General features: G+C 40.2%; 1 protein-coding gene across 1 annotated transcript in view; it reads right to left on the bottom strand.

Moving 5' to 3' along the window:
• Positions 1-4548: 4548 nt before the first annotated feature.
• LOC137380590 (ran-binding protein 9-like) overlaps positions 4549-11951 on the bottom strand; it is a 151223-nt gene continuing 143820 nt past the window's right edge. Inside the window, exon 9 of the mRNA XM_068052634.1 lies at positions 4549-6725. Coding sequence (XP_067908735.1) covers positions 6595-6725 — 131 coding nt within the window. The 3' untranslated portion in view covers positions 4549-6594. The remainder of the gene's footprint in view (positions 6726-11951) is intronic.

Below are 11951 nucleotides of genomic sequence, written 5' to 3'. Positions count from 1 at the left end.
CTTTGTAGCTTCCTTACGTCTGCTTCACAACTTATTTTCTGACCTATCTTTGTGTCATTAGCAAATTTAGCAACCATACCTTTGGTCCCTTCATCCAAGTCATTTATATAAATTGTAAAAAGTTGAGGCCCAACATTGATCCCTGTAGCACACCACTCATTACATCTTGCCAACCAGAAAATGATCCATTTATGCCTACTCTCTGTTTCCTGTTAGTTAGCCAATCTTCTATCCATGCCAATATGTTATCCCCTACAGCATGAGCTTTTTATTTTCCGCAATAACCTTTGATGTGGCACCTTATCTAATGCCTTCTGTAAATCCAAGTACAGTACATCCACCGCTTCCACTTTATTCACAGCACGTTACTTCTTCAAAGAACTCCAATAAATTGGTTAAACATGATTTCCCTTTCACAAAACCATGTTGACTCTGCCTGATTACCTTGATTTTTTCTAAATGCCCTGCTATAACTTATTTAATAATAGCTTCTAACATTTTCCTTATGACAGATGTTAAGCGAACTGGCCTGTAGTTTCCTGCTTTCTGTCTCCCTCCCTTTTTTGAAAAAAGGAGTCACATCGGCATTCCAATCTAATGGAACCTTCCTTGAATCTAGGAAATTTTGGAAAGTTAAAACCAACACATCAGCCATCTCACTAGCCACTTCTTTTAAGGCCCGAGGATGAAGTCCATCAGGATGCGGGGACTTGTCAGCCTGCAGCTCCAACAATCCGTTCAGTACCACTTCCCTGGTGCTTGTAATTTTCTTCAGTTCCTCCCTCCCTTCCATTTCCAGATTTACAGCTATTTCTGGGATGTTACTTATATCCTTTATGCTGAAGATCAATGCAAAATACCTGCTCAATTCATCTGCCATCTCCTTATTTTCCCTTATTAATTCCCCAGACTCACTTTCTATAGGACCAATGCTCTCTTTGTTAACTCTTTTCGTTTTAAAATATCTATAGAAACTCTTACTATTTGTCTTTATATTTCTAGTCAGCTTTCTCGTACACTAATTTTTCCCTCATTAATCTTTTAGTTGTTCTTTGCTGCTTTTTATATTCTGTCCAATCTTCTGAACTGCCATCCATCTTTGCACAATTATATGCTTTTTCTTTAAGTTTAATACTATCTTTAACTTTTTTTTAGTTAACCACAGATGGTGAGCCCTCCTCTTGGAATTTTTCTTTCTCATTGGAATGTATCTATTCTGTGTATTCTGAAATATCCCCTTAAATGTCTGCCACCGCAGCTCTATTGACCTATCCCTTAACCTATTTGCCAGTTCACTTTTGCTAGCTCTGCTTTCATGCCCTCATAGTTGCCCTTATTTAAGTTTAAACCACTAGTCGTAGAACCACTCTTCCTCAAACGCAATGTAAAATTCAATCATATGATCATTGCTGCCTAGGGGGAGCCTTCACTATGAGGTCATTAATTAATCCTATCTTGTTGCACAATACCAGGTCTAGTATAGCCCACCCTCTAGTCAGTTCCAAAATGTGTTGTAAGAAACTGTCCTGAAAACATTCTATAAACTCCTCATCCAGACTACCTTTGCCCATCTGATTTTTCCAATCTATATGTAGATTAAAATTCTCCATGATTATCGATGTACCTTTCTGATAAGCACCCATTATTTCTTCCTTTATACCCCATCCTACCATGTTGTTACTGTTAGGGAGCCTGTACACCATTCCCACAAGTGACTTCGTCTTCATCATTTCTCATCTCGACCCAAACCGCTTCTACATCCTGGTTTCCTGAACTTAGGTCATCTCTCTCTATTGTGCTAATACCATCATATATTAACAGAGCCCCCCCTCCACCATTTCCTAGTTTCCTGTCCTTCCTAAATGTCACGTACCCTTCAATATTCAGGTCCCAATCTATGCCACCCTGCAGCAATGTCTTTGTAATGGCTATCAGATCACACTTATTTCTATTTATGCTAACAGTTCATCTGTTTTGTTTCGAATGCTACGTGCATTCAGATATAGAGCCTTTAGTTTCGTCCTTTTATTATTTTTGTAACCTCTAGCCTTGGCTGCTGATTTACTCTTAGATTTGTACTCACTGTCCCTTCCTGTCACGGTCTGTTTATCTTTTCCCATATTAATACCTTTCTCTCTTGCCTTGTCTCTACTCTTTGATTTACCACATCTTACCAAATTTGATCCCTTGCCCCTACTATTTAGTTTAAAACCCTCTCTACTTCCCTAGTTATGCGACTTGCTAGTACACCGGTCCCAGCACAGTTCAGGTGTAGACTATCACAACGATACAGCCCCCACTTTTCCCAGTAGTGGTGCCAATGGCCCACGAACTGGAACCCACTTCTACTATACCAATCTTTGAGCCACGCATTCATTTCTCTAATCTCACTTGCCCTTCTCCAATCCAGCGATCACTGCTCTTTTTGGTATATGTTAAAGACCTCAACTTGAGTATAATGAGCGCAATTTCAATGTTTGCAGATGGCATAAAACTTGGAAATACAGCAGTGAGAATGATAGCAACAAACTTCATGAGGGCTTCAGTGAAAGGGGTAGACACAGGCAGATAGAACTCAAAGCAGAGAAGTATGAAGTAATGCATTTTGGAAGGAAGAATTATGAGAAGCAACATAAACAAAATGGTACAAATTTAAAAGGGGTGCACAAATAGAGACCTGGGATTCACATGCAGAAATCTTTGAAGTTTGTAGAATCATTGAGAGTCATATAGTTATACAGCACAGAAACAGACCCTTCGGCCCATTGTGTCTGTGCCAGCCATACAGCACCCAATTATTATAATCCCATATTCCTGCACTTGGCCCGTAGCCCTGTATGCTATGGCGTTTCAAGTGCTCATCTAAATACTTCTTAAATGTTGTAAGGGTTCCTGCCTCCACTTGTAGGGCAAGTTGATAAGGCTGTTAAAAATGCATATGGGATTCCCAGCTTTATAAATAGTAAAGTTAGGCTAAACCTTTATAATTTCCTAGTTAAACCTTAGTTGGAATATTATGACCAACTCTGAGCACCTTACTTTTAGGAAGGATGTCATGGCATTGGAAGGGCTGCCAAGGAGATTGACCAAAATAGTGCCAAGGATGCAGGACTTCAGTTTGTGGCAAGACTAGAGAAGCTCAGGTTGTTTTTCTTAAAACAGAGGTTAAGGAGAGATGAAAATTATTCAAAATTATGAAGAGTTTTGGTAAATAGGGAGAAAGAGTTTCCACTGGCAAGGTGGACAGTAACCTGGGAACAGATTTAAGGTAATTTTCAAAAGAACCAGAGGGATGATGTGAATTATTTTTACGCAGTGTGGTTGCCTGCAATGCACTGCCTGAAAGTGTGGTGGAAGCATTTTCATACAGTAACTTTGAAAAGGGAATTGGACAGATATTTGAAAAGGAAACTTATGCAGTGCTATGGGGAAAGTATAGGCAACGTGACTAACAGATAGCTCTTTCAAAGAGCCGGTACAGGCACAATGAGCTGAAATGGCCTCCTTATGTGCTGTATGGTTCTATTCCAAGATCTGTTTTAGCTGTGTTGATTGAATTCCCCTAGTAGACAGTTATGCTTCAAATATTGCCATGGAGTCTTTGTAAAATGGCAGATGGATCCTTGGTTGAACTTCTTATAACCCTTAGTACTGCACTGAAGCAGCAGCCTACATTATAAGCTCTAGTCCTGTAGTGGGTCTTGAACCTACAGCCTTCTCAAATTAAAATGTAATTATGAAACAAACTGATATTACCAACTTGAAAGCCCATTCTTACTTTACAAAGTATCCAAATCCACAAGACATTCAATAAAATTGAAAGGTGTGGAGAATGGATAGAGAAAATATAAAAGTGCCACATAAAAGTATGAATGGAAAGAAATGTTACTCTGCTCCAATAGGGAACCAGCAGCATTGGTAATTCGCAATTATACATGCCTACGCCTGCAATATTCTATGAACTAGGATTCAAATTACAATACAGAATACAAGTACTGAGATTGTGGCAAATATTGAATTATATTGGGGGGAAGCAGGCTCAATTTCCTCATCCAAATGAGTTTTCAATGTCAGCTACACGTAGTTGCCAAGCATTGGGCGAACACTTGAAAGCAGGGCAAGTGATAAATCAGACTTCATTCCTGTGCCTCACAGAGGCTAAATTATGGTTAACATTAATGCTACAGTAAATGTTAATCAATCTGTCCTCTAGACCACAACAGTTACACTGGCTGAAAACAATTTTAGGTGTCCCTGCCCCAGTACAATTTTAATACATGGACCGTCAATGCTAGAATGCTAATAGGAACACACCTAAAAATTACTAGTTAGTCTGCACCATCTGCTCAGAAGATACAATTCATTAATTAGGCAAGAGATACTGAAAACTCAGATTTGCTAGTTGCAACTGCTAAGTGCCTAGTGCATTTTCATTAAGTCACACCTGAACTGCCTTAAGCATTTATATGTTTTGTTCATTATATCCCCTTCCCCCAAACCAACAAATTAACATTTTGGGAACCACACAATTTTATATCCAGTAAAATATTCATGTAATATTTTATTACTGCAGATATTTTGTTCAGTTGTAATTTTTCCTTGAAGAAATATACAATGTTAATTACCACAATAGCTTACAACAGGATAGTCATGAATAAAGAGTCATGTAACCAGTATTCAATACAATATCATGAATTAATATGCACATTATAAATGAACTTGTTCCTGTATGGCATTTCTCATGATCTCAGGATGCCCCAAAGCACTTTAGACCTAAATAAGTAACTGTAGTTACTGTTGTAGGGAAATGCAGCAGCTAATTTGCACACAGCAAGGTCCCACAAACAGCACTGGTAAATGACCAGATAATCAATGTTTGGTGGAGTTGGCCAACATTACAACTGGAGTTTTTTTTTACAGTTGTAAGAAAAGCCAGTGGAAATAAATAGCACTGATTGTCACCACAATGACAAAAGCAACTTCAATTGACTTTTCTTGGATTAAGGGGAAATAAAAAAAAATGTCCCCCATAGACAAATGATTCCAGTGTCACAACAGAGACTAAGTTACAAATCAGCCTGCCCTGTGATACTTATATGACATGGTTAGAAAAGATAGCAATATAAATCTGGAGTATGTTTAAAATACTTGAGAATAGTGCATTTAAAATATTTGCTTCAGAGACTACACATTTCAATAAGCTGTGACATGTGGGGCGATTGCTGAGCCAAATCACGTCAGCATCTTGCCTCAAAAGTAAAAGCAAGTGCTGTCAGGAGGATACGAGTCAGGGATTGAATATTCATGAATTTTGCACAAGGTGAAGCTTCCTGGAGGAGCGTGCTGGAGGGTAAGGCAGTTATGTGGCCTACCATGGTGAACAGTTTTAAAAAGTTTCCATTTTCAGTATGTAGACAATGTTGTTTGACTAGTAAATAAACACTACCCATTTCAATAGATTTAAATCTTTAATAGCTGATTAATTACGATTCATACATTTGTTTATTGCAGTATAGTACTCACTCAAGCACTGCTTAAAAATGCAGAGTGTACAAAGTTTAAATTAAGACATTGCAGATTTTGACTAAGTATTTGGTTTAATATAAATAATGTCATTACCACACAATGTGTTGACAAGTACTTAACACTGTTATTTTACAATGGTTAAAATGATGGGTGTAGAATGGATTTCTCTGCATTTAAACAATGTTCAGGGAGGTGGCAGGGAGGAACAGGTGGAGATTGAGAGCATATGCACACAGACAATCTGGGGAGAAAAAAAAAACACTGGGACCAACGCTGCAATCGTTCACAAGTGTTGAGACTGTCCATTCAGCTCCTGAGTAATGAAGATTTACAATACTCTCTGGGGGGGAAAAAGTCTTCACTCTCCCTCCATCCATCTATACTTAAAAGATCTACCAAATTACTCAAGCATTTAACTTTTTTGATGTACATCAGATGGATGGAAAATGTTTTTATCCATTTTGTATTAGACATGCTCACTATTGGAGATCCACTCACACAACAGCAATTTTAAATTTTGGTTTATCACAAAAGATACATTTTAATAAAGTACAAAAAACCTAGTTTTTTGGTTTTAATCTGTAACTAAATACTTTTATTCACACATTCTCACTTTAATTTTAATTAATTTTTTTTTAAACCGTGTTTTTAGCCAATTAGTTTTTCTCTTCCAAATATTTAAGAATGAATGACACTGTCTCATATGATGGACCATTTATTTCAGCTGGAGCCTCAATCAGCCCACTTCAGATGAAAACCTTTTGACATGTTTGAGGAATTAAAAAGGAAGCACAGTTATGTTCCACTGAAACAGATATACATACTACACTGTTACAACTCCTCCAGACATTGCTATAAAAAAATGCAAAACATGTCAATGAACTGTGCATATAAGTTAGAAAACAGCTGGACCATGCTGTAAACTAGGAAGCAGAAGTAGAGTGACATTTACGATCTGTCCCCAAAAGATCATTGGAAATTAAAAGTCAGTTTCCCTTGAGCAGACCTGGTGCTGAATATGGTCACTAATGTTAAGGTAGCTCTGGAATGAGCTGTACAAATGCATAGCTAGTGCAAATATTCTTCCACTGTGGCAAACGCACATGAACCGATTCCCAATCGGGCCATCAACTCCAAACACTTTGAAGCCTGACCAATGGCGAGAGCCAGTGGGGGTTGCTTTGGCAGATTGTGAGACTCTGAAATAGGAAAGACAAAATAAGCAAATTTGGTTGCAACTTCAATGCAGTGAATGAAAACTACAAACAATCATGTCAATTTAGGGATTATACAACATTCAGTGTAACAAACTATTTGATGCATGCTGTACATTCCAAAGAATAGCACTATGCTCCACCAATTTACACAAAACCAACATCCCATAATTAGCAATTGAGATAAACAACCAGTTAATGCTCTTTTGTCAAAAAAAGCCAGAATTCCTTGCTTTGTTTTTTAAATATTGACAATGAAATCTTGTGCAATATATCTTCCAAAGACTGACAACGGCTCAATACCTGTACAGCTTGAATCTTCTGATTCCAAGGCAAGAGAGCTTCTAAATAAGCCAACTTGATAATTAGCTACAAATGTGTAAAGTTTATTCACTTTCTTTCTCAAAAATTAAAATGTTAAATATTGGTATCTCACAAAGGGATTGCTCTCATACATGTGTTTACAGAAGGAATAAAAGATATGTTTAGACAAATCTTACTACTTACAATTTTTAAATTTCAGATGATCACAGTTACTGTATAGCATTACTGCATATAAGAGAATGCAGTGCAAGACACTTAAAACTGGGATAAAAGCAAAATACTGCAGATGCTTGAAACCTGAAATAAAAACAAAGTGCTGGAAATACTCAGCAGGTCATAAGAACATAAGAAATAGGAGCAGGAGTAGGCCATTCAGCCCCTCAAGCCTGCCCCGCCATTCAATAAGATCATGGCTGATCTGTCCCAGGCCTCAACGCCTCTTTCGGGCCTGCTCCGCGACTCCCCGAAATTTCAAAAATTTATCTACCTCCTCCTTAAATACATTTAATGACCTAGCCTCCACAACTCTCTGAGGCAGAGAATTCCAGAGATTCACTACCCTCAGAGAAGAAATTCCTTCGCATCTCAGTTTTAAATGTGTGCCCCCTTATTCTGTAATTATGTCCCCTAGTTCGAGATTCCCCCACTAGTGGAAACATCTTCTCAACATCTACCCTGTCGAGCCCCCTTAAAATCTTATATGTTTCTGTAAGATCACCTCTCATTCTTCTAAACTCCAATGAATAAAGGCCTAACCTGTTTAGCCATTCTTGATAAGACAGCCCCTTCATCCAAGGAATCAGCCTAGTGAACCTTTTCTGAACTGCCTCCAATGCTAGTATATCCTTCTTTAAATACACAGTACTCCAGGTGTGGCCTCACCAACACCCTGTACAGTTGTAACAGGACTTCCCTATTTTTAAACTCTAACCCCCTAGCAATAAAGGCCAAAATTCCATTTGCCTTCCTAATTACTTGCTGCACCTTTTTTTTTTTTAAAAAGAGATACAGCACTGAAACAGGCCCTTCGGCCCACCGAGTCTGTGCCGACCATCAACCACCCATTTATACTAATGCTACACTAATCCCATATTCCTACCACATCCCCACCTGTCCCTATATTTCCCTACCACCTACCTATACTAGGGGCAATTTATAATGGCCAATTTACCTACCAACCTGCAAGTCTTTTGGCATGTGGGAGGAAACCGGAGCACCCGGAGGAAACCCACGCAGACACAGGGAGAACTTGCAAACTCCACACAGGCAGTACCCAGAATTGAACCCGGGTCGCTGGAGCTGTGAGGCTGCGGTGCTAACCACTGCGCCACTGTGCATGCTAACCTTTTGTGTTTCATGCACAAGAACACCCAGATCCCTCTGTACTGCAGTATTTTGTAGTCTTTCTCCATCTAAATAATAATTTTTATTTTTCCTAACAAAGTGGATGACCTCACAGGTCGATGACCCTTCATCAGAACTGATGGTCATCGACCTGTAACATTAAGTCTGTTTCTCTCTGCATAGATGCAGTCCAACCTACTGAGTATTTCCAGCACTTTCTGTTTTTACTTAAACCTAGGATTTTGGCACAATTGTATATTCATTAGGATATATTTTCTTTTAAAGGGACAGGACAATTTGACAAGAAGTTGGGTATTACCACTTGTGGGGCTTCAGTCACAGGACTGCAGCTTAATGGTTTCCACTTTCTATGTTATCCGCTGATCCTTTCTGGGGCTCAGAGGAAGGATGCCTCCTTTTTGCAATTGACCATTTAGGCAAGTTTATAGGCATAGGACCTGACCTGCAGTAACTAAGGTCAGACAGTCTTCTATAGCTTTCTATACATGCCAATAAAAATTGGATCTTGGGACTAGACTAGAACAGAAGCAACAGGGTTGCAATCTATCCACAGTGCAATATGATCTTCAGTTTACCATCTCAATTTCCTCTTCCCTTCCCTTAGCATTAATCTCCCCCCTTTTATAGTGGGGATGTGGTGGGTTGGGAGGGAAAGAGAAAGATACAGAGGAATTCAAGTCGTTACTGCACACTGGATGTGGGATGAGAGAAAAGGTATTACTTCAAATCAAGCCAGGAAAGTAGGACTCGAGAACAAATTTAAAGTCACAACAATTAAATTTAAGGGTATATGGTGTAGTATGAGAAGTGTAGTCCCTTTGTACCCTGGTCAGCTGCATGTCCATGACAGCATGGGTGTGGACAAGGACCAATGATCTCCCACTGCTATGCATCTCTTACTTACGCCTCCAAGGAGCTGGTAGAGCACACCAGCGGGCACCATGGGACCTTGCCTCGGCTGGGGTTAAAGACTAAGTGAGAGGGCACAGCAACTTCACTAGATGCTGTATAAGGGGTGCTGCCCTTTTCAAGTGGACGACGCCTGGACCGGCAGCTGAGGCAGAAGAACTCACTACTCAAGTCAATGGCTCAGAAGGCTTGACAGCAAAACGTGAAATACATCTAGGGCAGAGTCATGATGCTTAAGTACAAATGGCCAGTCACCTTGGAAGAGACACCAAGTATTCACCCATAGTTAATCATGGAATCAGTTCAGACAGTAGTTGTGATGTAGGCAGACCTGGGCCCCCTGCAGAGATGTCTACTGTAAATAGGAACAGGGATGCAGACGACTTGCTAGGAAGTAGGAATAGCCAGGTGAATGACGAGGGCAGCCCAATGGTCACCATCTGATGATGCTACTCTCAAACCCAAACAACTCTTGAAAATCTGAACATGGAAATGGGAGGACACTCTACCAGAGTGGTAAAATGCAGAACTGCCTGAAAGAGACATTAATACACAACATTGACATTTTAGCTTTGGCAGAAGTTATTTGTACGGAATCTGGGAAAATAGACAAAGGGAAGTGGGTATTGACCTTCTCAGGTGGTAGAGAATGTAAGAATGGAGTTGGAATAATGATGACAAAGGAGGTAGCAAGAACCATGCAGGGATACTGGCCAATATCAAAGAGAGTGATTATGGCAAAATTTAAAGGGAAACCAATGAATAGTGTGTTTACAACTGAATGGGCCCACGCAGGATCACAGTGATGAAGAAGTGGAGGCATTCTATGAGGAGGTGCAAAAAGCACTGAAGCAGGTGAAGAGTGGAGATATCTTGATAGTCATGGGTGATCTGAATGCAAAGGTTGGCAAAGGGGGACATGGAAATGTGGTAGGAGCTTATAGACTAGGAACGAAGAACAGCAGAGATGAACGCCTGATACAATACTGTGAGGAAAACTACTTGGTCATCTTGAATACACTCTTCAAACAACACCCAAGAAGACTGTACACCCGGAAGAGTCCAGGAGATGTTCACAAAAATCAAACAGATTTTCTGATGGTCAATGAAAGATACAAGAACAGCATCAAGAATGCCTTCACTCACCCAGGTGCAGACATCAATTCAGATCACTGCCTGCTCGTAATGAAGACAATGATCAGACTGGAAATCCTGAAAAGGAATCCCATGGAAGATCAAGCCAGGCTGAGAAGGGAAGAGGTGATGAAGAAGTATGCTGTGGCAGTTACTAACAAGTATGAAGCTTTACTTCAGGAAGGGACAGTGCAAGATCTTAGTGAGGAGGAAACAACAGAAAGGCATCGGGAAAAGATTGAAACACGGCATCAAATATGCAGTAACTGAGATGGTCCCCAAGAAAGAGAGGAGGAAACCTCAAGAGTGGATGACTGATGAAATATTAAATATGATGGAGAAAAGGAGACAGAATAATAAAGAAGAATACGACAAAATAGAAAGACAGAGAAGGAAAGGATGCAGGACAGCCAAGGAAAAGGGAACAATGACAGCATTGCATGAGAAAGTTAAAGCACTGAGATAAGAAAAGAACCACAAATAGCGGCTGTAAAAGGAGCAAGGAAGGTGAACTTCTCTTTCAAAAAGAAAGGGTAGATAAACGATGGGTGGAGTACAACAGTGAGCTGCATGACATTGAAAACAGAAGTGCATTGGTACCACCAGAAGGAAGAGAAGGACCAGAGATAATAGAGACAGAAGTCAGTGCAGCAATCCAAAAGAAAGCAAGCAAGCACCTGGGATTGATCAGATACCAACAGAATGCCTGAAAGCCCTGAATGATGTTAACATTGGGATACTGATAGACCTCTGCAACTAAATTTACAGAACAGGATTCATACCTGTGGATCTTATGTGGTTAGTGTTCATTAAGCTCCCAAAGAAACCAACAGCCCTACAGTGTTCAGGCACAGGACAATAAGCCTCATGAGCCATGTGGTGAAAATGATTTAGAAACACAGAAAATAGGAGTAGGCCATTCGGCCCTTCGAGCCTGCCCCGCCATTTAATACGATCATGGCTGATCATCCAAACTCTGTACCCTGTTCCTGCTTTCTCCCCGTAACCCTTGATCCCTTTAGCCCCAAGAACTATATCTAACTCTTTCTTGAATATATTTAATGATTTGGTCTCAACTGCTTTCCGTGGTAGAGCGTTCCACAGGTTCACCACTCTCTGGGTGAAGAAATCTCTCCTCATCTCAGTCCTAAATGGCTTACACCCCTTATCCTTAGACTGTGACCCCTGGTCCTGGATTCCCCCGCCATCCGGAACATCCTTCCTGCATCTAGTCTGTCCAGTCCTGTTAGAATTTTGTACGTTTCTATGAGATCCCCTCTCATTCTTCTGAACTCTAGCGAATACAAGCCTAATCGACCCAATCTCTCTTCATACATCAGTCCTGCCATCCCAGGAATCAGTCTGGTGAACCTTCGCTGCACTCCCTCCATAGCAAGAACATCCTTCCACAGATGAGGAGACCAAAACTGCACACAATACTCGAGGTGTGTCCTCACCAAGGCCTTATATAATGGCAGC

The sequence above is a fragment of the Heterodontus francisci genome, chromosome 2, assembly GCF_036365525.1.
Source record: "Heterodontus francisci isolate sHetFra1 chromosome 2, sHetFra1.hap1, whole genome shotgun sequence".
Lineage (NCBI taxonomy): Eukaryota > Metazoa > Chordata > Chondrichthyes > Heterodontiformes > Heterodontidae > Heterodontus > Heterodontus francisci.
The sequence above is the reverse complement of the archived record's forward strand: the minus strand, read 5'-3'. Positions and strand labels throughout refer to the sequence as shown.